Consider the following 27,603-nt stretch of genomic DNA (forward strand, 5'->3'; position numbering starts at 1 on the left):
TTTTGCAGGAAATGGTTCTTGTTCCAGCTTGTGTTGAATACACCAATTTGCCTGGGCCTTCATAATCACAGCTGTCCTTAGAGATAATTTGGAGGTCAAGGCAAGGAATACTGCAGTTACTAGCCATCATTTCCTTTCAGAGGAAGGTAATAGCTTCTGCCACCCACCTTTTTCTTTGAAGAATTTCTGCACCCAAAGAAATTTGATAACAGTTAGCTTCAGTTGCGAAAATGATGAATAAAATTTAGAAAAGTATAGCATTGTAATATTTGCAATAAACAATAAAAGGAGGGCAGTATTTCTGCTGAAACAAAATGCTGAAGCAGTTTTAAAATGACTCTACGGCACTTTGGACTGAAAGGCAAGGAGCTTCAGAACATGATCATGGCCAAATACTACCTGCAATCTCTTAAATTAATTTCCCCCCAGAATACTGTTCTGCCTGACTGGCTCGGCAATGCGTAATAGTCCAATGAAAAGAAATCAAACACATACATGCTCTGCTAATCAGCAAACTTGTATTAGATAAACAAAAATAGCTTACTCAAAAAACAATTCTTAATGTCCAAAAACAATGCAAGGCTTACTTCAGCCGCATACAAAAAACACAGGGAAAAACAAACAAAGACAACCTGGAATGAGCAAAGACGTTTCAGGAGTCCTTTTGAATTTTTGAAGCAAACAGCAAGTCCCAGAGTTTTCACCTCCCACTTGTCTGAAAAAGCTGGGTTGAAAACTCCAACGGCACAGAAACTTCGAAGCAGGAACCACAAAACAACACAGATAAACAGCCACAGTTTGCCTTGGCCTTTGTTCCCTTTTATCCCTTTAGCCCTCATTAAGTGAACCATACCCAGCCCAGGTGCACCTATAATGATTTGTAATACTCCTTAAAGCGATCCCTTCTTTGCATAGCTCTTCGGCTATGTAGATCAATATATTGATCTGCAGAAGAACTCAGGGAGGAAAGACTGTCTCAGGGACTGCAGGCCAAATCCCCTGGGCTGTCTGCTGAATCCTGTGTCCCAGTGGCCTCGTCCTCCTGGCTGTCTGCCACATCTTCCTGGCTGTCTGCCACATCTTCCTGGCTGTCTGCCACATCTTCCTGGCTGTCAGCCAGGCTTTCACATTCACTTTGTGCCGCGTCTCTCCCATCTGTGGGAGCAACGGCTGGCCCAGGCCCAAACACAACAAATACTACTATCTTTTGCCTTTGAATCTGATGTGTCTCATGAAGGAAAAGAACAGGACAGATGGCTAACTGATCCAGCAGCAAAGAAAGGAGTATTGTGTGCAGACATTTTCAGCAGTGGTTGGCGAGCATTGTTATCTCCAAGGTGGTAGCCACAGCATTGTGATTCAAGCTGCAACCCTTTTCAGTGCTTATGATGGTGATGGAGGTGATGCACAGACAAAAAGAAATGGAGATGGATTGCAATGTTGTCCCTACAACTTGCAAAGTTTGACATCCTCTGCTGATACAGTTGTATACTTTACTCCAAACTGGGCAGTGGAACTTAATTTGGAACAGTCTATGTATACCACGTCTCTCTTTTCCACTTCATATCATGACAATGCAAACCCTTGGTCCTTTCCTTATGACCATGTTTAGCTGCTATCAAATCAACAAAAAGCTGCACCAGAATAGACCATTCCTCTATTAGCTTGACTCAACCCACCTATTACAGGATAACAGAAAAATAATCATCCCACAAGTTTTAATTAGAGATACCCAAGATTCATTTGCAGGTTAAAAAATGACCTTCGCAAGACAGCATTGAAGTGGCAGTTTGCATAATCTTCTGAAAATTTAGCATTATAGTTAGGGCACTCCATTATCTAACTGAAGTTTTAATTGAAAGCTTCATTTATCATCAAATCATCTGAGGCCAGAAGTTGCCCTTTCTTTCTGAGACATAAATATTTACTTCTGAGATTAGGTCACTGATGGTGTGTAAGAAGAAAAACATCACTTTACTCCTGAGAAGACAGTTGGAAAGTATGCCACCAGAAGAAAATTGAGCAGCTCATGGCTACTAGGGGGGAAACTGTACTTCTTCCCTTCCCAAATTTCAATCCCATTGAAAAAAGAATTGCTAATTGAAATAATGCAAATTGACATCCTTTTCACAGAATATAACAGAGTGGTCATCCCATTTTCAAGAATCTGTCCAATTCAATATCTTTTTGCTACAAGAAACTTGGATAGATGCTTATCACATCTTTCAATACAAGCATCTCAGAGTATAAGTGGATAACTAACATCCTAAAGGTGGCATAGTCATTTTGATTAGTACAGAATTGGAAGCAAAAGGCATCTCTTTGCCAATCTGAGAGCCAGTTTTGAAAGATGTGTAATTAATAAACACCATGACACTTTGCCTAAACTAGAGGTTATGATCTTAAGATTGATCACCAGTTCCTGACTAAATATCCACATCTTCCTCAATTGCATATTACTACTTCTACTGGCAGAGGAATTACAAGCTGGAGCTTCTTCAAGTTAGAGCAGTGCTGTAGAATCCATTAGCATAGTTTGGTCTTTCAGATGTTGCCAATCCTTTGAGGTAGCCAGATCGGGAAGCACAACAAGGATTTGCAGGAATGTTATCCTTATAAAGGATAATAACAGAATCTTCAAAGCTTGCCAGGCTTTCTTTCAGGCCTTTCTCATACCAAACTGAATCAATGTAGGACTATTTTGAGTTTCTTTCTCATGCTTTTCATTGTCCCAGAATTGACACCAATTGTTATGGTTATGTTGATATTGGGTATAATGTAAATTAGTTTCAGATTTTGATCATTTTCAGGTATTACATAATTAAATCTATTAAACTTGGTGTCACAAAATCACAAAGTCATATGCAGGGTAATTAGATAGGTAGGTAGGTAGGTAGGTAGGCAGGCAGGCAGGCAGGCAGGCAGGTAGGTAGATAGGTAGATAGGTAGATAGGTAGATAGGTAGATAGGTAGATAGATAGATGATAAGTAGATAAGTAGATAAGTAGATAGGTAGATAAGTAGATAGATAGATAGATAGATAGATAGATAGATAGATAGATAGATAGATAGATAGGAAGGTAGGTAGGTAGGTAGGTAGGTACATACACACACAAGGTGGCAATACCTACCAGACTTTTGTGCAGATTTTTTTTAAAAATAAGAATTGAACTTGGTTAATATTTGCATAAAACACCACTAGAAATAGCCCTGCGATAAACAGATCCAAACAGATCCTGAAGAATTGTGGTAAACTGCTGTGTTTTGGCAGTCCCTCAAGTTAGTAAACACTGAGCTTAATTCAAAAGAGATTTTAGATACAAGATTGCAGTAATTACTCTGGCATAGTTCTCTCTAAGTTTTCATCAATATAGGAATGTATAACATTTTTCTTCTTCTAGTAGGGTTTTCTTTTTCTCATATCAACGCAATATTGATCTATTGGTTGCAACAGAAATTGACCGACCAACATATTGCTTGAACCTGATGTTAGTGCTTGGGAGAAAGCAACAAGATCAAGTCACCCAGCCACATTCATACCGAAAGCGGGATTAGAACTCACAATTTCCTGGTTTATAGCCTGGAACCTTAAATTCTGGACCACACTGGCTCTCAAAAACTCAAATATAATTGATATTCATAAATATTTTATAATTGTGATAAATTTTAAATTTAAAAATCCATATTATTTATATTCGTACGAAAGGCTAGACATGTTTAAAATAATCTGATCTTTTCAAACTAAAATATACTGCTCAGTCTCCCCTAGAATATTTCCCCAAGTGGAGGGAGTTGGTAAAAAAAAATGGAGACATCACAATTAGTAAAGAGTGCAAAAATGAAGATTATTTAAAGAAAAAATGTTCCCAAACATGCAATGTTGTTATTTGGTATACATGGCATCGGACCAGAATATCTCAGGGACCGCCTTCTGCTGCATGAATCCCAGCGACCAGTTAGGTCCCACAGAGTGGGTCTTCTCAACTAAACAATGTCGCTTGGCGGGACCCAGGGGAAAAGCCTTCTCTGTGGCGGCCCCGGCCCTCTGGAACCAACTCCCCCCAGAGATTAGAATTGCCCCCACCCTCCTTGCCTTTCATAAGCTGCTTAAAACCCACCTCTGCCACCAGGCATGGGGGAATTGAGATACTCTTTCCCCCTAGGCCTTTACAATTTTATGCATGGTATGTCTGTATGTATGTTTGGCTTTTATAATAATGGGTTTTTAACTGTTTTTAGTATTGGATTATTATTATATGCTGTTTTATTACTGTTATTAGCCGCCCCGAGTCTGCAGAGAGGGGCGGCATACAAATCCAATAAATAAATAAATAAATGAATGAATGAATGAATAGATGAATAAATAGATGAATAAATAAATGGATGAATATATGTATGTATGTATGTATGTATGTATGTATGTATGTATGTATGTATGTAGATTGTTCTGAGTTTGGGTTTTGCCCTGTGTAATATTTTGCATGTCTATGCGACGTTTCGGTGAAATCACATTCACCATCATCAGGCTGAAGTTTTAAGCTTCGTGTTGCTGTAAATATTTACAGCAACACGAAGCTTAAAACTTCAGCCTGATGATGGTGAATGTGATTTCACCGAAACGTCGCATAGACATGCAAAATATTACACAGGGCAAAACCCGAACTCAGAACAATCTACATACATATACCCGTGAAAATCTACGGAAACAAATAAGGCCGAAATAGATCTATCCTAGTCTCCCTTAATTTTCAAATTCAGCAAAAAAACATGTGATATATATATATACACACACACACACACACACACACACCAGAACCTTAATTGTTCTAAACTCAACAGAGCTTCTTCTTCTTAGCACAGAGTAAAACAAAAGTAAGAAAGCAGAAGGAGGCTGTGACATATGTACCATTTATTAAATATATTGGGTTAGATCTGATGCCAGCAATGGAATTTTAGTAACTGTCAAAATTACACTGTTGTAAAGGAAGAATTCTCGGTGATTTAATGTCAATAAAAAAGAAAAAAGGGTACATTTAATCATGGCAATACCTTGATATTAGGCATTGCTAACGTCTGTAAATATCTGTATTATGTGCATCCTGACAGTTCGACTCATATAAACCAAAATCTCTGATTAAATACAGGCGGACACTTCACCTTTCAGAACAAAACGTGTCACATTCATAAATTCACATGAATCAAACAGCTTCTTCAGAAGGTCAGAAAATGCTAGCTTTTGATGGGTCTTGACAGAGATTAAACACTAGACCTCACTGGCTCTCAGAACTCAAATACAAAATAAATATTTTGTGGCTATGGTTTTTATTATGATTTTTTTGAGAAAAATCTGACTCCCGTTTCATAACACCCATCGTCGATCAAACATCTAAGCTTAAAACTTTTAAGTTTACAAAAAAAAAGGAACTGAATAGTGTATGTTTCTGGAAGGAAGTCTTCACTGTCAACCTTATGTTTTTGGGATAAGGCCATGGCATGTGTTACTGTGGAAACTGTTACTGCGAGGCTGGTTGGCATGGCGATAAATGTGAACTCCAATGCGACATCGCCCCCTGGGAGATCAAGAAGAAGTGCACCTCTCCAAATGGCAAAATCTGCAGCAACAGAGGTTTGTTGTTCACCTTGGTTATCATCTAAGTCAGTGGTTCTCAACCTGGGGGGCGAGACCCCTTTGGGGGGTCGAATGACCATTTCATGGGGGTCGCCTGAGACCCTGGGAAAAGACAAATTTCTCCTGGTATTAGGAACTAAAGCTTCCATTATGGCATCTCGGAACATATTTTTACAATCCAAACAATCAGGCATTTACAGTGGGGGCGTCTCTCTGACCTTCCTGCCAATCAGCTCAAAGCTCTGTTGGGAGAATTGGCGCTAGACTTATGATTGGGGGTCACCACAACACGAGGAACTATATTAAGGGGTCGCGGTCTTAGAAAGGTTGAGAACCACTGATCTAAGTTAACTTCTTTTCCTACCTTTGGCACTTTTTCAAAATTAAAGGGCTTAGGGAAAACTCAATTGATTCGTTATTACAAAAAGAGGGGTAGATGTGGATAACCATGAGCCAATCCCACTTGATTCTGTTTTATTTGCCCCCTAGTGTACTAACATAGTGAAATATGACCAAAAAAAAAAATCTGGGGAAGGAAGAGAGCACCATGGAGAAATGCTGATCAACATAGCTGAACAATATAGAAAGCACCCTAAGTTACTCATAAAGCAATTTCCTGTGTATACACATTCACCCGTATACATACCACATTTTTCGGAGTATAAGATACAACTTAGTTTTTGGGGAGGAAAATAGGGGTGGGGGAAAATCTGCTTACCAGATATTCATCTGGGTAGCATCCTTAGTCTGGTCCACTTTAGCATATTATTTTATCCCCTGGTTAGGACTTAAAAAAAACCTTATTCGGAGAGAGTAACAATGAAAGAGCTTGCAAGCCAGTAAGAGCTGAGAACACTGTTAGCACCTGGTTAGGGATGAACAGAAACATTCAGAGCAAATAGAGCAATGAAAAAAACCCTGCAAAGACTTAGGACTTGAAAAACATTCTTAGCAGAGTAACAATGAAAGAGCCTGCAAGGTAAGAGCTGGGAAGATTGTTAGCACCTAGTTAGGGCGGGAAAAAAAGCTAATTCAGAGTATAAAATACACCCAAATTTTCAGCCTCTTTTATGGAGGAAAAAGGTGTGTCTAATAGTCCAAAAATATAGTACATATTTTCCATTGTGGTGTAAGAGCTTAATAGGGTACCAGGCAGTAAAGGTCTGCTACCGGAAAGGTCGGGATCGCCGTCCCGGTGGCAGAAATGGCAATGTGAATGCATCTGCATATCCCTGACATGCGCGCCTGCGTGAAATTTGGCTTTTGCGCATGTATAGCAAGCGAAATCTCACACGAGGATGCTTGCACACGTGAGATTTTGGCAATTTTTGGCCTTTTTTGCATTTTTTAAAATATTTCAACAATGGAGAGGATGTGGCTTTTAAATACTGCGAATGTGTAGATAAGCGTTGCTGCCATCCAGAAGAAACGGTTCCCAGGACTGTTGATTTCTTAACAGAACCAGTTCAGAAGACCTTACATACAATATTCCATTATGAGAGAGTTAGCCCTCATCAACTTTCTCAAAATAAAAATTGGGTCTAAATCTTTTGTATGTACATGTTAGAAATGTACATGTACATGGTAGAAATTACCACTAATTTATGATTACATTTTCATTCAAGTACTTTTAGTTTGATTGGATGAAAAATATTCATAAATAGATTTACTGTGTTTCTAAAATGTGAAAATATGTTTGTTTTCACTAAGAAAATATTTGAAGTATCAACTGTTGTTTTTCTAACTACAGTCCAGATCTATTAGATTAAAGCAAAAGTGCAAATTTCAAAATTTATCTTTTTACTATCTCTTTATTGAGAAAACTCTGCCAAATGAGGACCATCTAATTATCTTGAGAGCATTTATAAAACCCTCTTATTTTAATTATATGACAATTTAAAAGCACTGGCTAAAATATTGAAAACACACATATACACACACACACTCATAGTTCTAGAAACCATGCACTAGATTTTAAAATCAGTTTTGTAAATGAATTATTTGTCTATTTGGTGGCATGGAACTTTATGATTGATAGAATGTCATGATTTTGTTGAAAGTAATACTTTAAAAATAGTGTGTGTGTGTGTGTGTGTGTGTGTATGTATACAATTTATCTGCCTTGGAATGGCCCCTGTGTGGGGCTGAGTGACAAAAGGAAAGCAAACGTTGTTTCCTCCCATATTTGGGAATACCAGGGTGATTTCAACAGAAAACCAACCATATGGCTCTTCCCTGGTAAAAGCTGATTTGGAGTCGAGCCTGTAGCACAGAGGTTAATATCCTGCCTTACACGCAGCATGCTACAGGTTCAAATCCCAATAAGGGTATGTTTGGCTGATGAGACCATAACATGATTGAAATAGGTCTATACTAGGCTCCCTTCCTTTTCACTTATCAGCAAAAATATGTAACTATATTGCATGCAGTATACAGTATGTAATGGATGGCCAGTAAGGAGAGAACCAAGCTAGAGCTGAAAAGAATTTTTCTTAGAGTGAGAACAACAAATCAGTGGAATGAATTGTGGGTGCTACAACACTGAAGGTTGTTAAGAAGAGGTAGGAGAACGCTTTATCTGAAATAGAAACATAGAAACATAGAAGACTGACGGCAGACCTCATGGTCCATCTAGTCTGCCCTTATACTATTTCCTGTATTTTATCTTACACTGGATATATGTTTATCCCAGGCATGTTTAAATTCAGTTACTGTGGATTTACCAACCACGTCTGCTGGAAGTTTGTTCCAAGGATCTACTACTCTTTCAGTGAAATAATATTTTCTCATGTTGCTTTTGATCTTTCCCCCAACTAACTTCAGATTGTGTCCCCTTGTTCTTGTGTTCACTTTCCTATTAAAAACACTTCCCTCCTGAACCTTATTTAACCTTTCAACATATTTAAATGTTTCGATCATGTCCCCCCTTTTCCTTCTGTCCTCCAGACTATACAGATTGAGTTCATTAAGTCTTTCCTGATACGTTTTATGCTTAAGACCTTCCACCATTCTTGTAGCCCGCCTTTGGACCCGTTCAATTTTGTCAATATCTTTTTGTAGGTGAGGTCTCCAGAACTGAACACAGTATTCCAAATGTGGTCTCACCAGCGCTCTATATAAGGGGATCACAATCTCCCTCTTCCTGCTTGTTATACCTTTAGCTATGCAGCCAAGCATCCTACTTGCTTTTCCTACTGCCCGACCACACTGCTCACCCATTTTGAGACTGTCAGAAATCACTATCCCTAAATCCTTCTCTTCTGAAGTTTTTGCTAACACAGAACTGCCAATGCAATACTCAGATTGAGGATTCCTTTTCCCCAAGTGCGTTATTTTACATTTGGAAACATTAAACTGCGGTTTCCATTGCTTTGACCATTTATCTAGTAAAGCTAAATCATTTACCATATTACAGACCCCTCCAGGAATATCAACCCTATTGCACACTTTAGAGTCATCGGCAAATAGGCCAACCTTCCCTACCAAATCTTCCCCTATGTCACTCACAAACATATTAAAAAGAATAGGACCCAGAACAGACCCTTGTGGTATGGAGTTTCCTGCCTGCAGGGGTTTGTACTAGAAAACCTCCCAGGTCCCCTCCAACTCTTTATTTTATTATTCTGTTAACAACATTTTGTGTAAAAGGCTTTTCTTTTCTAATGGCAGGAATAGAAAAACATGCTGTTTGAGGACCAGATGGGAGGAATATTAGTGGCTCTGACTCAGTATGCATGCTCAAAATGCTCTAGGGCTGTTTGCACAACATAGCAACCCATGTGGCTTAGGTATAAGGAAATATGTGCCTCTAATTGGTCCTCTCTCTGAGCTGCACGTCATGGACACAGTAGTCCCCGGCTTGTGTAATGGCCTATCACACTGTGTGAACACAGTTTTTCCCAAGACTTCCAGCAGGAACAAACTATGGAGTGCCACCATGATTTGATAAAGTTTGTTTATGGAGAAGATCACAGCAGAAGACCCCAGCACACTGCATTTGCTCAGCATGGTAAATGATAAGCAAACTACCTACAGCAGATACCAACCCACACCACACAGAGAGGAATGACTGAGCATGGGTGTTTAATAATAACAAACAAGCTTGGCTGTTGTGTCCATTTACTGTCATCTGGGGTAGTTCTAGGAGTCTTTGGAGAAAGACCCCAAAGAGCTGAAGGTAATGGAGTCAAATAACTTATAGTACCTAGGATAAGTGAAAATAGAAACTCGACAAACCTAGTCATACCCACATATTATACCCAAGACATAATCAAGACTGGATTATTGTGATTTAAAATTTATCTGCATCCACCCTTTTCAGATGCAAATGTTGCTTTCCTCTTGTTAATGTGTTATGGAAATAATAAATTTCCTCTTGGAATAGCCATTTCAACTTCCTATTGATATCACAGCAAGATTGGCTGGAAAATAGTGGCCTCCACTGAGCCCTGCTAAATCCAGATGGTAACTATTGTAGGGAGACCCTACAGGGTCATAGCCGCCTTATAGGGGCAGTGAAGGAAAGAGAGGTGCTTCATTGACCATGAGGAACTCACATTTTTCTTGTTAGTTCCAAAGCAATCTTTCCTGAATGACAGCATTTTTGGCAATCAGAAAGCTGGGACAACTGGGACCACAAGATTTATGCTGTAGCGGTTTGTGGGCAGAGCATTTAAACTGATTGAGATAATTGCAATAATCAGCAGATGTTTTTGCAGACTGTTTTAACATTGTTTTTGGGAAATACTTATTTGTATTATTATTGTCAGCGTTGTTTAAAAAAGATTTGACCCAGTCAATACATTGTCTACAAAATATGCATGGAATTATTATACTAATATATATATATATTTGTTTTCGTAGATTTCACAGGTACAGGTATGACGGTCTTGGTATATTCGGGTTTCTTCCCGTGTAGGATTTGGAAATTTCTGGCGACGTTTCGATGAGGTCCCACTCGTCATCTTCAGGCTGGTGTTTCTGTCCTTGTTCTAAGGTGTTCGCCTTAGAACAAGGACAGAAACACCAGCCTGAAGATGATGAGTGGGACCTCATCGAAACGTCGCCAGGATGCTCAAAAAAATAAAGGGGACACTTAAAAAACATAACATAACTCCAAGTAAATCAAACTTCTGTGAAATCAAACTGTCCACTTAGGAGGCAACACTGATTCACATGCTGTTGTGCACATTCAACTTTGTACAGAACAAAGTATTCAATGAGAATATTTCATTCATTCAGATCTATGATGTGTTATTTGAATGTTCCCTTTATCTTTTTTGAGCAGTATATATAGGTAGAATGATTTTTTAAAATTGCATCTCTCCCTCCTTGGAGTATATCATTGTGGTTAATGCAAGACTTATTTTCATGGCATTTGGCTATGAAAAGTTTGCCCAGCCTTGTCATATTTCATTTAAATATAAAATCATTAGTTTTTCTTTGATTCAATATCAACATTTCCTATCGCAGGAACCTGTGTATGTGGAGAATGCATATGTCATGATGTTGACCCAACTGGAGATTGGGGAGATATTCATGGAGATACTTGTGAATGTGATGAACGCAACTGCAAGGCCGCCTATGATCGATATTCAGATGATTTCTGTTCAGGTAAAGGAAATAATTCAAAGACTTCGTGTGATCTCAATGGAAGATTTAATATGCTTTACAGTGAAAATTCTAATAATACAGAGGCCAAATAATACTTTCGAACTTTTCTAGATAACAACCATTTTCCACTTACAAACCCGAGACTCCAAAACTGTAACCGGAAAAGGCAGGAAGAAGCTTCCGTAGGGCCTCTCTAGGAATCTCCTGGGAGGAAGCAGGGCCGGAAAAGGCAGGAAGAAGCCACCATGGGGCCTCTCTAGGAATCTCCTGGGAGGAAACAGGGCCTCCACCCTCCCTGTGGTTTCCCCATTCACACACATAATTTGCTTTTACATTGATTCCTATGGGAAAAATTGCTTCTTAACAAACTTTTCTACTTAAGAAGCTGGTCATGGAATGAACTAAGTTCATAAGTAGAAGTACCACTATGTGATACAATCCACAGAAACCGTAGCAAGCAATTAGGTATTGTTAATTCCACTGATTCAAGAAACATTTACATAGAAGCTCAGAGATTTTAGACAACTGTAGGAAGATGGAGGTGAAATATGTATATGTTTGTTTTGCTGTTAAGGTCATGGCCAGTGTAACTGTGGGCGATGTGACTGTAAGACCGGATGGATGGGGAAGAAGTGTGAACATCCAACTTCCTGTTCTATCTCCCCTGAAGAGAGCCTGAGGAAATGCCAAGGAAATTCACATCTTCCATGTTCTGGCAGAGGTAGGTTGCTTGGATTTTCCAGGATGATCATAATGTTCATGCTTGGTGAAATTAAACTGCCTCCACAAATGAACCTTTGTGGAAGCAATGTAGTTTCACCAAGCATGTACATTAGTTTACAGTCAAATATTTGTTTTAGATTAGAGCAGTTCCCCAGCACTGCTGGCTGCTTGCTTAATGTTATCTGGGAAAGAAATGAAGCGGAACAATGAGGCTCAGATTTGCCTGATGAGCAATCCATCATGTAGACTTTGCCACCTGCTCAATTTCCTCCCTGGCCTGCCACTTTAAATGGCAAGGATCAGCAGGTGGCTTGAGACCTCAAAAGTTCTAATTCAGTAAAGCCGATGCTCAAAAGTTCTTCATGATTGTTTCATGATTCAGGCCATCCTTCATGTTGCTGCATCATGTAACTTGTGAAAGTGATATTCCATTAGTGCCCAGTAGGGAGTGAATGTGCTTAGTTTGAAAGATATGAAGACTTCATTTTTCTTATTCATATTTCATAATAACAATGTACTATGCGTTATGTCTGTGTGCTGATCTAATGTTTTGCTTGTTATTGAGTTTGTCGTTTGGTAACAGATAGTGGTGCAGTCTTGTCCACTTAGGGGTGGCAGAATATTTTAAGTAATAAAGTGTTGGTTATGACCTATAAAGCCCTTCATGGCACCGGACCAGATTATCTCCGGGACCGCCTTCTGCCGCACGAATCCCAGCGACTGATTAGGTCCCACAGAGTGGGCCTTCTCTGGGTCCTGTCAACTAAACAATGTCGTTTGGTGGGACCCAGGGGAAGAGCTTTCTCTGTGGTGGCCCCGGCCCTCTGGAACCAACTCCCTCCAGAGATCAGAATTGCCCCTACCCTCCTTGCCTTTCGTAAGCCCCTTAAAACCCACCTTTGTCATCAGGCATGGGGGAACTGAGATGTTCTTTCCCCCTGGGCCTCTACAGTTTATGCATGGTATGTTTGTATGTATGTTTGGTTTTATAAATAAGGGTTTTTAGTTGTTTTATTATTGGATTGCTATATATTATTTTTATCACTATTGTCAATAAATAAATAAATAAAATAAATAAATACTCTTATTCAGGAAACATCAGATAGCAAAATGTGAGGAAGGGGTGTATTAACATACTCTGAATAGTGAGCAACTTTGGGTAGAATTGAACCCACATTAGTTGTGCCATGAAAAGCTATGTAGCTGACTAGTTTGCAGTTTTACCTGATTATTTGCGGTTTGAAAAAGTGTTAGCTGAATTTTAAATGTTCCAGAGATTGTGATGGCTGTTGTCTCTTCATTTATAAATACACCTGGAACTCATATTTTTAGGACAATTCTTTATGTATGTGTGTGTGTGTGTGTATCTCTCTTTCTCTCTCTCTCTGTATATATATATATGTATGTATGTATGTATGTATGTATGTATGTATGTATGTATGTACCCTGTTTCCCCGATAGTAAGACACCCCCGATTGTAAGACGTATCGGGGGTTTCAGGGGGGTCGGCTAATATAAGCCATACCCCGAAAGTAAGACATATGTCTTACTTTCGGGGAAACACGGGGATATTGCCGCCTCCCTCTGATCTAGCTGCGCGCTGCCTCCTGCCCACGTCCGCACCGTCCCCCTCTCCATACGTCGCCGCGTCTGCCACCTCCCTCTGATCTTAATGAGCGCCGCCTCCTGCCCACTTCCGCGCCGCCCCCCTCTCCATACGTCACCGCGCCGTCCCCCTCTCCATACGTCACCGCGCCGTCCCCTGCACTTGTCACTGCCGCCTCCTGCTTAAAATACGGTAATGCACACAGTATTAATCATACATCAGTAAAACATACACACTGGCATACTGGGGTATCATCTGCTGTTTTGTGGTGAATACAATACTGTTCAGGTTGTAAATAAATGTTAATTTTATGGTTAAAACAAAAAATTTGATGATTTTTTTTCCAATATAAGACATACCCCGAAAGTAAGACATAGTGAGGCTTTTGGGGATAAAAAGAAAGTAAGACACTGTCTTACTTTCGGGGAAACACGGTATGTATATGTGTGTGTGTATATATATATACACACACACACATACAACAACCTGTGAGATGTTATAGAGATAGCATTCCCTATTATCTAATTTACCTTAACTTTTTGATCTAGTATACATTTCACATTTCCAAATCCTATCTGCTCTTTTAGTATTTCTATTTCTACATTTTAGCTCACACATGGTATTTATGCCATGCTTTAATATTTGCACATTCTATTGTAGCTCTTTCTTCCATACATCTTTCATTTTTCTTCTCTTGTTATTTCTGACACTTGTTGACAACATTGAGATATTTTACTTGTTTGACATTGAAACCTATGCTCTGTTGTCATATACTGTATCTTCCTTATTGACCAAGGTTTTACGTAGGTGACTTTGCAAGTTAGTTTAATTTTGAGTCCATTGTAAGTAATTCCCTTAATCAGCCAGCAGAATATTTCACCTATTGGCTGTTTTCCAGATAATGAGACAATCTCATCTGACGCATGTATACGCTTCCTTCTTCCACTCACTTTTTAATAACAAAAGGTCACATTTACATTTACAATCCACACAGTTACTACCATTCTTATCTGTTCTGTCTGGGTTCCCCCAGACGCCAACACCAACTAAAAAGAGTATCCAGACACGCTGGTAAAAAGCAAAGTCATTTTATATCTTTGAAAACAAACACAGATAACAAAAACTGTTCTTACAAACTGGAATGCTATGAAGCTTCACAGAAGAGTCACGATGGCCAGACAATACAACAGGCTTCTTGCTGGCATACACACCACTGTAGATAATAAAACCCACGCCTCCCCCAAGTTTTAAGCCTTCGAGGCCACAAGCCAGAATCAGAGACGCCAAGGATCGAAGCAAGGTCACAGGACTCCCAAAAGATAACTTTCCACAATACAGGAAGGGCGGGCCTGCCTTTTCAACCTTTCTGAGGAGAACCACACCCAAACCCAGCTGTTGCCTATTAGGGATGGAAATACCTGGCTAATTGTCCCCTTCGTTGTGCTGCCCTTCTTTGCCTCATATCTATGATGGCTTGTGCATTCTCATCTAATGACTCCAGGCTACTCGCTGGGGAGAGCTCCCCCCCGGGGGTCTCAGGCTGTTCTCCCTCCTCCTTGTCCTGACATTCCTCTTCCCCGTCTGCCTGGTCCTCCTCCTCCTCCTGTTCCTCGTCCTCCCCCTCTGAGCATGGAGCCGGCAGAGTTCCAGCCGTTCCCTGAGGAGCCTCAGACTGAATCACAACACTTATCATATCAAGAAATGCACCCATCTCTTGAAACAAATAGAGTGCTCTGCTTACCACTAAAAAGAATGGTAATTAGGTCCTTTAATTGCTATGCTCAGTATAACGTTGTCACTCTTTCCTTGCCTCTTCCATCATTATCTGTAGCCACTAGAGTCATGTAGCTTAGGGATCATGGGACTTGGTTAGTTTGCAACCAAATGGTTACAGGTAGAATTATTTCATTTGCTGTATCTACATTTACAGATCAAGATGGTATAACTCATTTTTTTCATAACTCACTATGTAGTTCCTTCCACAAATTATGAAGAAGTTGAGGATATTTGAAAAGAGGGGTGCAACATTCTTAAATTATAAGCAAATAAAATATGTATTATAATTTAATCCCAGTAATTATGAATTAATTATGAATTAGTAATTATGTATTAATCCCAGCAGGTAGATTATTGGCTTTTTACGATACTATCCAATGATAAACATAATTAGCAATTTTAGTTTTATTAATTAATGCAGGGTTATATTTCACTAAAAAAGGTATCGTATATAAATCTCATGTAATAAAATAACCTATGTACATATGTGAAATGACAAATTTGTTCTGTTTAAGTGTAATGATAATATATTATAATAATGGAAAATTAGTAATTAATGGAATGGCTCGCTTCCAGAAATGATGGGTGCTCCATTACTTGAAGTTTTCAAGAAGAGACTTAGACTTGACAGCCATCTGTCTGGAATGGTATAGGACAGTGATGGTGAACCTTTTTTCCCGCGGGTGCTGAAAGCGTGTGTGCACACACTACCGCACCAGCACGAGTGCCCACACTCATAACTCAATGCGTGGGGAGGATGAAAATTGCCTCCCCTGTCCCTCAGAGGCTCTCTGGAGGCCAGAAACAGCCTGTTTCTCAACTTCTGGTGGGCCCGATAGGCCTGTTTTTCACCCTCCCACATCCCCCAGAGGCCCTCCGGAAGCCAAAAATTCCCTTGCAGAGCCTTTGTGTGAGCCAAAAATTATCTGACCAGCATGCACATGTGTGCTGGAGCTGAGCTAGAACAACAGCTTGCATGCCCTTAGATATGGCTCTGCAGGTCACCTGTGGCACCAGTGCTGTAGGTTCACCATCACTGGTATAGGCTCTCCTGCCATGGGCAGGGAATTGGACTAGAAGATCTCCAAGATTTCTTCCCATCCTATTCTTCTATGTTCTCCTATTCATTCATTCATTCATTCATTCATTCATTCATTTATTCATTCATTCATTCATTTATTTATTTATTTTTATATATTTTGTCCAATACAAAATACATATTGAAGAGAATAGACATGTAGTATTATATATAAAGAAAAGGATAGAAGAAAAGATATAAAAATAGAAGAGAAGATATATGAAAGGAAGAAAAGATATATGATATATGAGATAAAATATGAGATATATGTGTAGACTGAGTCCCCAGACTGGTTTACTTTTGTTAGTGATGGGTGACAAATTTGGAGGTTTTTAAAGGGCAGATTTGGCACTAAAAATAGAGCCATTCTCACCTCCCTAAAGATAAAGTTGAATATTTATGAAATTGAATGTGACCGTGGACACCAAATCATGAACGTTCATTCAGTATTACGTGTTTCAATTAGGGAAGACAAATAATATAGCAATTTAACTTTTATATAAGATTAACTTGGGGGTTAAATACTTCTTTTAGAAAGTCACATTGAAGAGGGCTGGGAAGGAAATGGAAATCTGAACAAAATAGAAGAGAAATAAATAATTATGTTTCTACATAAATGATTTCATTACAATTTGATAGAAACTCTCCCTCCCTCTCTATTTTCTGAGATTTAAACCTTAATGCTTGATTCATTTCTAGTGTTTGCTTTCTTAAACAAAAAATAAGTTTCCTAGGGATGTTAAGTTTCCTTAGGTTAATGAAGAAGATATAAATGCGGCACATAACTATGGAGCTTCAAGCTGTTCAGATAACAATGTATGAATCAGCCTTCATTTCCAGTATATTTCAGGGCTCAAAGAACACTCATGACAGCACAACACAATTCTATTCAGCGTTGTTGCAAAATTAGAGTATTAAAGCCCTTAATCTTCTTCTATTGCTCTAAGTCACATCTTTATTCAAAAGTATAAAATGATGAGCAAAAATGAAGAAGAACAAAAAATCAATATAAAAGGGGGGAAAATAGACTCCAACATTTAAATAGATTCTACAGAATACGAGCAAGAAATATTGGTCAAACCATAAATCTTTAAAAAATATTTTCAATAGAAATTATTTTATATATGTCAGCATTTAGATTAGAGTTTTTATAACATAAATAGATGTAATCTAACAGAAGACATATCACTTGAAAATCTTGTATTTTTCTAAAATCCAAGCATCTTAATTACATCTAACTACACATTGTGGAAATATAGGAGCCAAATGTTGGTTGTAAGAGAGTCTCTTGATTAAAGCCCTGAATAAATTTGGGTTGCTTGAACCTCTGACATACTGGCCACAGTAGACATAGCGACTGATATTATTCTTCCCTTGGTAGGAAATACTGTTTATCCCTTGCGATTAAGACAGATACCCTAGTCTACATATGATTTGTATTACTAAAAAGAATTATGTGAATACCTTGATTAACTAAAGTCAAGATGAATACTAGAAATCAATATTTATATGCTCAATGTAACATATGTCTGCGGAGAGGGGCGGCATACAAATCTAAATAATAAATAAATAAATAAAATATGAAAGATTGCAATTTGGAAGGTAAGAGGAATACATAGGCAAGTGCGTAGATTAGAAACATAGAAACATAGAAGACTGACGGCAGAAAAAGACCTCATGGTCCATCTAGTCTGCCCTTATACTATTTCCTGTATTTTATCTTACAATGGATATATGTTTATCCCAGGCATGTTTAAATTCAGTTACTGTGGATTTACCAACCACGTCTGCTGGAAGTTTGTTCCAAGGATCTACTACTCTTTCAGTAAAATAATATTTTCCCATGTTGCTTTTGATCTTTCCCCCAACTAACCTCAGATTGTGCCCCCTTGCTCTTGTGTTCCTTATTTAACCCTTTAACATATTTAAATGTTTCGATCATGTCCCCCCTTTTCCTTCTGTCCTCCAGACTATACAGATTGAGTTCATTAAGTCTTTCTGATAAGTTTTATGCTTAAGACCTTCCACCATTTTTGTAGTCCGCCTTTTGGCCCGTTCAATTTTATTAATGCATGAAATTTAAAAAAAACAAAAACTGATATGTGTTTCAGAAAGTTACCTGAATTTATGGAGTAGAGTTTATCACATTTATCCCTGCCTTATGTACAGGTAAGAATAAATGCAGACAATTGGAGGGGTAGCTTTAATTATAATAGGACAATACACTTTATATCAGAAAGAATGATTTGGTTGTTATGAGGAATATATGAAAATAGAAATCTATAGGTTTGTGATAATTGGATGTTGTCTTCCGGTTAATAGTACTAATAGATGGGAACTTTATTTTTTTCAATTCCAAGTTCCAGTTTGTATCTCAGATGAACGCTGAAGTCATCGTACTAAAATCTTTGTAATTGTTTCTTGACCTTATCCAGCTTCAGAGGCTTAATGGGGGAAACAAATTATTTGGAGACTCATGAATTGGGGACCCCCAACTTGGCCAATGTCATTAAGAACATTTTTATTTATTTGTTTGTTTGTTTATTTGTTTGTTTATTTGTTTATTTGTTTGTTTGTTCGTTTATTCATTTATTCATTTATTCATCTATCTATCTATCTATCTATCTATCTATCTATCTATCTATCTATCTATCTATCTATCTATCATCTATCTATCTATCTTGTCCAATACACAATAATACACAATGAAGGTTATAGAGGATATATACAAGTAGAATGTATCAAATAGAGTATAAAAGACAAAATACAGGAGTAAATATAACTAGAGAGAATAGCAAAAGAGATAGAAGAGATAGAAGAGAAGATATAGGAGAGAATATAGGACAGGGGACGGTAGGCACTCTGGTGCATTTACTGACCTCTTAGGAACCTGGTGAAGTGGGCCATAGATAGTCTAAGAGTAAAGTGTTAGGGGTTAGGGGATGATACTACCAAGTCTGGTAGTAAGTTCCACGCTTCGACAACTCGATTGCTAAAGTCATATTTTTTACAGTCAAGCATATGCTATCATGTCAATGTGGAAAACAGCTGTTCATTTAACATCTACCAGTTTATCCCCAAGAATGCCTGGAAAGAGACATGGTCCAAGGTACCTTCTTGACCATTAGTAATCCCGCTCCCAAACCACCTTGCTTTAACTTGCTTCACTTTGTCTTGAACATAATTAGGTATAATACTAGAAGAGGTGTCTCTGCCCTGTATCAGTGGAAATGAAAAGCTTCCCTTCTTGCAATTGTGGTACTGATACTAAATATTAAACATATTGTGCAAAATTGTCTATGACATGCTAGATAACTGATTGGACATTCAGTTGTGCGACTGCTGCATACTTCTATAAAAGTTTTACTTATAATTATGTCAAGTGTATATATATTACTTCACTTCCTCCGCGTTCTCATCAGATGCTGAAAAATGAATAATTATACTGTCATGCTATACAGTGATGGGCTGCCAAATTTTTTACTGCCACACTGTGGGCATGGCTTATTTTGTGGGTGTGGCTTGCCAGCCTTGTGACCAGGTGGGAGTGGCCTGACAATCATGTGACCGGGGGTAGCTTAAAGGTCATGTAACTGGGTTCGAGTGGCTTATCGACCAAGATAAATTTTCAAATAAGTGCTTGGACTCTTTTTCAGTTGATTAAGTCACATTATTTGAATAATGACAAAATGACCGCATTATTTGCTGAGGAGCACAGTAACATTTTAAGGTTTTGTATTGAACCCACAAGGTTCAGTATTAGGCAAGTAGCTCAATTTTTTTTAATTGCTATAAAAGTTCAGTTCTAGATAATGATTAAAATAATTAAAGCATTTATGGGTAAAAACATACTAATTATTTCCTATTTTAAAAGTAATTAAGGGTCAAACTAAGGTACTGGAGAAGAAAGGACAATAAAAAAAACTATTACGTATTCAATAAATAGTGCATAAACTTACTACCCCCACTGTGTCGTGTTCCCGTCCCCCCCCCCATTGGGGCAGAAGCCCATTACTGATGCTATATCTTTTCTGTACAGTGTTCCCTCGATTTCCGCAGGGGATGTGTTCCTAGACCACCCGCGAAAGTCGAATTTCCACGAAGTAGAGATGCGGAAGTAAATACACCATTTTTGGCTATAGACAGTATCACAAGCCATCCCGTAACACTTTAAACTCCTAAATTACCATTTTCCATTCTCTTAAAAACCCTTTACTCACCATAGAATAAGACACTTAGTGATCCTGATATTTATAAACATAATTATTTATTAATAATAATTATTTTTTTGTTATTTATTTGCAAAAATTATTAATTTGGCGATGACATATGACGTCATTGGGTGGGAAAAACCGTGGTATAGGAAAAAAACCACAAAGTATTTTTTTATTAATATTTTTTGAAAAACCGTGGTATAGGCTATTCACGAAGTTCGAACCCGCGAAAATCGAGGGAACACTGTATAGTCATAATGGCTCTTCTGTATAGTCTACAGAGAGGGGCGGCATACAAATCTAATAAAAATAATAATAATAATAATAATAATAATAATAATAATAATAACAACAACAACAATAACAACAACAATAATAACAATAATAATAATAATAATAATTATTATTATTATTATTATTATTATTATTATTATTATTATTATTATTATTTGATTTTATTTGGAACTGATTTTTCACTCCTTTCAAACTGAAACCAGCAGGAGGCAATAGTGAGCCTGCTACTAGATATCGGAGACCTATAGTCTTACTAGGAAGCTGATAGCCCTGAGATTCCTGGCTGGTCTCCCATCCAAACACTCACCAATTTAAGCCCTATTTAATTTGTTTGAGATCAACGAAGGCTGGGCTTTTGCTCTTCAGACATAGGCTAAAGAAGAGGTGGGAATTATTATTCATTCTCCTGTGCTGGTTTCCCTTTAAAAGAGCTTTATGGAATCTGCAATACTCTGCTGTCTGAACCTTCCAATTTCCAGATTAAACTGCTATGTCATAGTTTAGACACAGGGCAGCTTCTCTGATGATTGTAAAGACTTTTCTAAAATTGTTCATTTGATTTTTTTTTTTAATTGCATGCTTGTGCTGTTTTATTTAGCATTCATAGCAACTAGACTTTGGGGATGTCAGTATATACAACACAGAGCATATATGTTGAAATGAGTCATTCATCAATTCCCCATGTTTTGTTCCTTTGGCTGATTGAAGGGATCAATGTATTATTGTCATTCATGAGGATGACAAAAGTTAAACACTATTTTTATCTAATCAAGTGTGTTTAAAATGTAGCATGGTTGCGGAAAATCTTTCTCTGCACCTTTGCTGGGGATTTGACAACTTATAATCTTCCCTCCTTCACATGTTCAGTTTGGAAGAAAGGCTACACATTGCAAGAATCAACTGGGTATTTTAATTATTGAGTCAAGTAGACAAACAGGTGTTATCCTGCGAAAAGACCTGTTTATAAAAGAAGATCAACTTCAGCCGATTATTTATTTGGCTTTGAGATTTCTCCCAATCATCATGCATAAAGGCTGGTTTCTTATTTGTGCTTTTTTCAGAAACATGTGCACATATACCGACAGAGCAATTAATTAATAAATAAGAGGTAGTAGAATACTAAGATATAGGCAGGTTTTGAAGGTCAGCAACAAGAAAATGAAGCTTTGACAGACAGTGAAAACTATTATTCCCCTGCTGAGCAGTGTTTTATTAAAAAGTATTGCTGTGTTTTCAGGAGCTACAGTGGTTAGTGCAGGTGTGAGAGGAAAATGAATCTTTCACATCTTTTCTGTTATATAGTTATAATATATAATTATATATAATATAGTTATATTCGGTCCTTTCCAATGCCCAGAATTTTTTAAAAAATTTAAATACAACATTATAACTCCATCAAATTTTAATATTACAACTACTGTATATTTTAGAAACTACCAAGTAAAAATAAACCAATAATAAAGGAATAGATTATAATCCATTTCAAAAACAGATCTATTATATTCTATTTCAAATGCAGAATCTGTATTTTGCTGTTGAGATCATGTGATGTATAATAAACCATGTCAATGATTCAGATAGGATGCTTCTGATATACATTAGCCCTCCTTTCACTTTATTTTAAAAAATTCCCTTGCAGATAGTCATCAACTTACTTACTAATATGCATAGCCTTCTCTGTGGCTGCCCCGGCCCTCTGGAATCAACTCCCCCTGGAGATTAGAACAGCCCCCACCCTCCTTGTCTTTCGCAAATTACTCAAGACCCACCTATATCGCCAGGCATGGGGGAACTGAGACACCTCCCCCAGACTTTTATATTTTATGTTTGGTATGTATGTGTTGTATGGTTTTAATTGTTGGGGTTTTATATATCTTTTCTTTTAATATTAGATTTGTTCACTGTTATATTGTTTTTATTGTTGTTGTGAGCCACCCCGAGTCTTCGGAGAGGGCCGGCATACAAATCTAATAAAATGAATTGAATTGAATTGAATTGGTCTTCCACTAAGCCACGGGTGTCAAATTCAAGGTCACGGGCTGAATCTGGCACACAGAGTGCTTAGATCTGCCCCAAAGGTCCACCCTAGAAAAAGCGAAGGACCAGCCTGCTGTGACTCTGCCAGGGAAAATGGAGCTTGGGAGGGCCGCATGTGACCCTCCTGGGCTCCAATTTTGCTGGCAGAGTGCTGGAAGAGGCTGTTGCAGACAAAAATGGAGCCCGGGAGACAGTTAGGGGCTGCACTTACCTCTGTTCACTGGAACGTCTCCAAGCGGGCAGTGGGCGTGGGCGCATGGGCAGGCGTGGGCATGGGCCAGGTGCATGCAACTGGCATGAAATTTGTTTCCTGCACATGTGCATGAAGCAAAATCTCACATGAGGATGTGCGTGACCGTGAGATTTTGGTGATTTTTGCTGGTCTTTTGTTTCTGCGCATGAGCAGAAGCAAAAAAATCAGCAAAAATTTCTGAAATCTCATGGTCGTGCATGTCCTCAAACAAGATTTCACTTCCTGCACATGCGCAGAAAGCAAGTCTCGTGCTGGGCGCATGCACCTGTCCATCGGTCAGCTGGAACTGCGCACACAACTCCAGTTTCTCTACCGGAACGGCATCTCCCCCCATGAGCCAAGGTGGCGCAGCAGGTAGAGTGCTGTACTGCAGGCCACTAAAGCTGACTGTAGATCTGTAGGTCAGTGGTTCAAATCTCATCACCGGCTCAAGGTTGACTCAGCCTTCCATCCTTCCGAGGTGGGTAAAATGAGGACCCGGATTGTGGGGGCAATATGCTGGCTCTGTTAAAAAGTGCTTTTGCTAACATTTATTTATTATTTATTTATTATTTGGATTTGTATGCTGCCACTCTCCGAAGACTCGGGGCGGCTCACAACAAGTGAAAAAACAATCCAATACATAATCCAATTAATTAAAATATTAAAAGTTTAAAAAACCCCTATACTAACATACACACACACAAGCATACCATGTATAAATTCAGCGGGCCCAGGGGGAGATGTTTAGTTTCCCCATGCCTGATGGCAAAGGTGGGTTTTGAGAAGTTTACGGAAGGCAGGAAGAGTAGGGGCAGTTCTGATCTCCGGGGGGAGTTGGTTCCAGAGAGTCGGTGCTGCCACAGAGAAGGCTCTCCCCCTGGGGCCCGCCAACCGACATTGTTTAGTTGACGGGACCCGGAGAAAGCCCACTCTGTGGGACCTAATCGGTCGCTGGGATTCGTGCGGCAGAAGGCGGTCTCGGAGATATTCTGGTCCGATGCCATGACATGTTGTGGGCTGCCCTGAGTCTAAGAAGAAGAGCGGCATAAAAAATTGAATTAAAAAAAAATTAAAAAAAATGTTCCAGGAGCTCCCCATTACCACCAGGGGGGGGGTCACGTGCAGCCCTCCCAAGCTCCATTTTGCAGGCTGGGCGCTGCAGGAGGATCCCCCCCAGCCCTGCCCAGGTCACCAAAGGTGTCCCTGACACGAGTGATGTCGAGTTGGCCATGCTTATCCTGGCCATGCCCCCCCCCACACCATTAACACCCCCCCTCCAAGATCAAACACAATCCTCAGTGCAGTCCTCAGTGAAATTGAGTTTCGCACGACTGCTCTAAGCATTCATATACAGGGTCATTTTTTTAAGAGGTTTTATTATTATTATTATGTTCTATTTGAACATACTCGAGCTTTTTCCTGTGCTTTTCCTGCCATAGAGAGGTTGTGCAACCTTCCCACTCTGAATAATCTGAGCACAGATGGAGCACGTTGACTGTGAAGCTTTCTTTACAGATTTTAGTATTTGGATCCAATCACTGTTCCATCTATCTTGCCTCCTAGGAGCAGCAGCACAATTACAACTATTATTCTCATTGTTTTGTTTATACAGTGATACCTCATCTTACAAATGCCTCATCATACAAACTTTTTGAGATACAAACCTGGGGTTTAAGATTTTTTTGCCTCTTCTTACAAAATATTTTCACCTTACAAACCCACCGCCACCACTGGGATGCCCCGACTCTGGACTTCCGTTGCCAGTGAAGCACCCGTTTTTGCGCTGCTGGGATTCCCCTGAGGCTCCCCTCCATGGGAAACACCACCTCCGGACTTCTGTGTTTTTGTGATGCTGCAGGGGAATCGCAGCAGCGCAAAAACGGGCGCTTCACTGGCAACGGAAGTCCGGAGGTGGGGTTTCCCTTCGAGGGGAGCCTCAGTGAAATCGCAGCATTGCAAAAACACAGAGGTCCGGAGGTGGGGTTTCGATTACTTCGGTGTTTTTGCGATGCTACGATTTCACTGATGCTCCCTTCGCTGGGAAACCCCACTTCCGGACTTCCGTTGCCAGCGAAGTGCTTGTTTTTGCGATGCTGGGATTCCCCTGCTGGGATTCCCCTGCAGCATCGCAAAAACACAGAAGTGTGGAGGTGGGGTTTCCCATGAAGGGGAACCTCAGGAAAATCCCAGCAGTGTAAAAACGGGCGCTTCGGCTATCAAAAGTGAATTTTGGGCTTGAACGCATTAATCGCTTTTCCATTGATTCCTATGGTAAACATTGCTTCGTCTTACAAACTTTTCACCTTAAGAACCTTATCCCGGAACCAATTAAGTTTGTAAGACAAGGTATCACTGTATTTGGTTATCATTTTTTAAAAAAAAGAAACTAGTTTGGTTTTCTCCATGTAATTCAAGATAAACGTTGCATCCAATTTAAAGGTTTTAAAAATATACCTTTGCCATTAGGCCTGGGGCCTTTGAGCATTGACATTCTGCTCTGGCTAATAGTATGATTGTGTTGGGGATGAGCTTGGATGAATGGGATTAAATGTTTGGGATTTTAAAATTTGGGTTTTATGGCTGGGGTTTATAATTTTATATCTTGCATTTTGTATTCATTTTGATCTTTTGTTAGTACATGGTACTCACCTGTTTTGGGGTTGCCATGTAGTAAACTACCAATGGTAGTCTATGTAAAGATGTAATATGTCTTTAAGAGCTATGACTGGTTTGGGCATAAGAGGGCGGACGTTGCAGCATATGATCTTGTGGGCAATACTTAGATCTTGTTTAAGGCGTCTTAGTTCTAAACTTTCTAGGCCCAGGATTGAAAGTCTAGTCTCATAGGGTATTCTATTTTGAGTGGAGGAGTGAAGGGCTCTTCTGGTGAAGTATCTTTGGACATTTTCAAGGGTGTTAATGTCTGAGATGCGATATGGGTTCCAAACAGATGAGCTGTATTCGAGGATGGGTCTGGCAAAAGTTTTGTAAGCTTAGTCTGTCTACTGTTGACCTCACCCCATTCCTAAGAGGTCTGTAAGGGGCGTGCATAAGCACATTGTTGCTCTATGATGTATTGTTTCACCTAGTTAAGGGTTATGATAAAGAGTTTTAAAAGTATATAGATATACAAAGCAGCTGTATATACAAATCAGTTAACTTATCTGAACATGTTTTTCAATGTGAGACTCCACATTGAGTCTTACAGATTTTCAATGAAAAGAGCCAAGCTGCAGGTAATGAAAAATAAATCCGACTGAGTATGTCAACAGTACTGGACAAGATAAATACATTCTCCCTGAGGTTTAGAACAAGAATGGGCAACCTGCATGTTTGAATCCTCCTTTTATGCTCTCTTCCAATCCAGCTGTTATCATTTATATATAAGAAAATTGGCATGCAGTATTTCTCTTAATAAATACTTATGAAAATTAGCCTCTCATTTTTGACAGTGGTCTACTATTACTTTTCTTTGTCGCGGTCACAAAGTAGAAATAGGTTTTCGTGCAAGTGTAAAATAAAAATCAGTTTTCAGATGTAAAACAGGGAAAGATGTGGGAAAACAAATACCTCTGTTCACATAGTATGGATTGGAAAACATTGTTATAGATGGAATTCAATTACATGTAAACTGAAGGTCAAACCTTCGGTAGGTGGTTTTATTTTTCTACCCTACAACTTTCCAGTGAATACAAGATTTGCAGGGGACTTTGGGGGCCACTTCCTGTTTTTCTGGCAGGAGCTGTTCCATTGGTGAAAAACAGCTGTGTGTGTGTTTCTTTAATTACTTGACTATGTACATGTGAAAACCTCTTTTCTGCTATTGTACATAAAATATATAACCACATAATTATATATGCATAAGTATATATGTCCACACACACACACACACTTCTGTGTGTGTATACATATATGTTTGTGTGTGTGTCAGTGGTGGGTTTCAAATTTTTTTACAACTGAGTTGTGGTTAGCTCTGGCCCAGCTCCTGCCCCAAGGACTGTGGATGTGGGGGAGACATCCACATGCTGCAGGCCTGTTTTGCCCCCGGTGGAATCTGCTGATGAAGGCTCCTCTGACCAAGAAGACCTGAGTGACAGGGAGGAGGAGAGTGTGGCAGACAGCTCAGAAGGAGATCAATTATCTAGCTCCTCCTTGGATTCAGAACAAGAGTTAATGATACAGCCATGCATGCGGAGAGCGATGCGTAGGCAACAACAACTGAGAGATTATTATCAAAGAAAATGAGGCCACCTGTGGTTGGGTGAGGCTGTGGTAATTAGTGAGGCTGCTATAAATAGCAGCCTGTGGGTTTGGCCATTGAGGAGGATTATCTGATCGTTGTGTTTCGTGCCTGCTTTGCTGCGTTTGACCTTTTGTGTGCTGATTTTCCCCCGCTTT

The 27,603-nt window shown here is 39.1% G+C and overlaps 1 protein-coding gene across 2 annotated transcripts in view; it reads left to right on the plus strand.

Annotated features, from left to right (window-relative positions):
* The window catches only part of ITGBL1 (integrin subunit beta like 1), a 223,625-nt gene that overhangs the window by 76,691 nt on the left and 119,331 nt on the right, over positions 1-27,603 (plus strand). For both annotated transcript variants that reach the window (XM_070751236.1, XM_070751238.1), the window contains 3 exons: positions 5,486-5,626; positions 11,102-11,242; positions 11,817-11,963. In XM_070751236.1, the coding sequence (XP_070607337.1) occupies positions 5,486-5,626; positions 11,102-11,242; positions 11,817-11,963 (429 nt within the window). The remainder of the gene's footprint in view (positions 1-5,485; positions 5,627-11,101; positions 11,243-11,816; positions 11,964-27,603) is intronic.

This window comes from Erythrolamprus reginae, chromosome 4 (assembly GCF_031021105.1).
Source record: "Erythrolamprus reginae isolate rEryReg1 chromosome 4, rEryReg1.hap1, whole genome shotgun sequence".
NCBI lineage: Eukaryota > Metazoa > Chordata > Lepidosauria > Squamata > Dipsadidae > Erythrolamprus > Erythrolamprus reginae.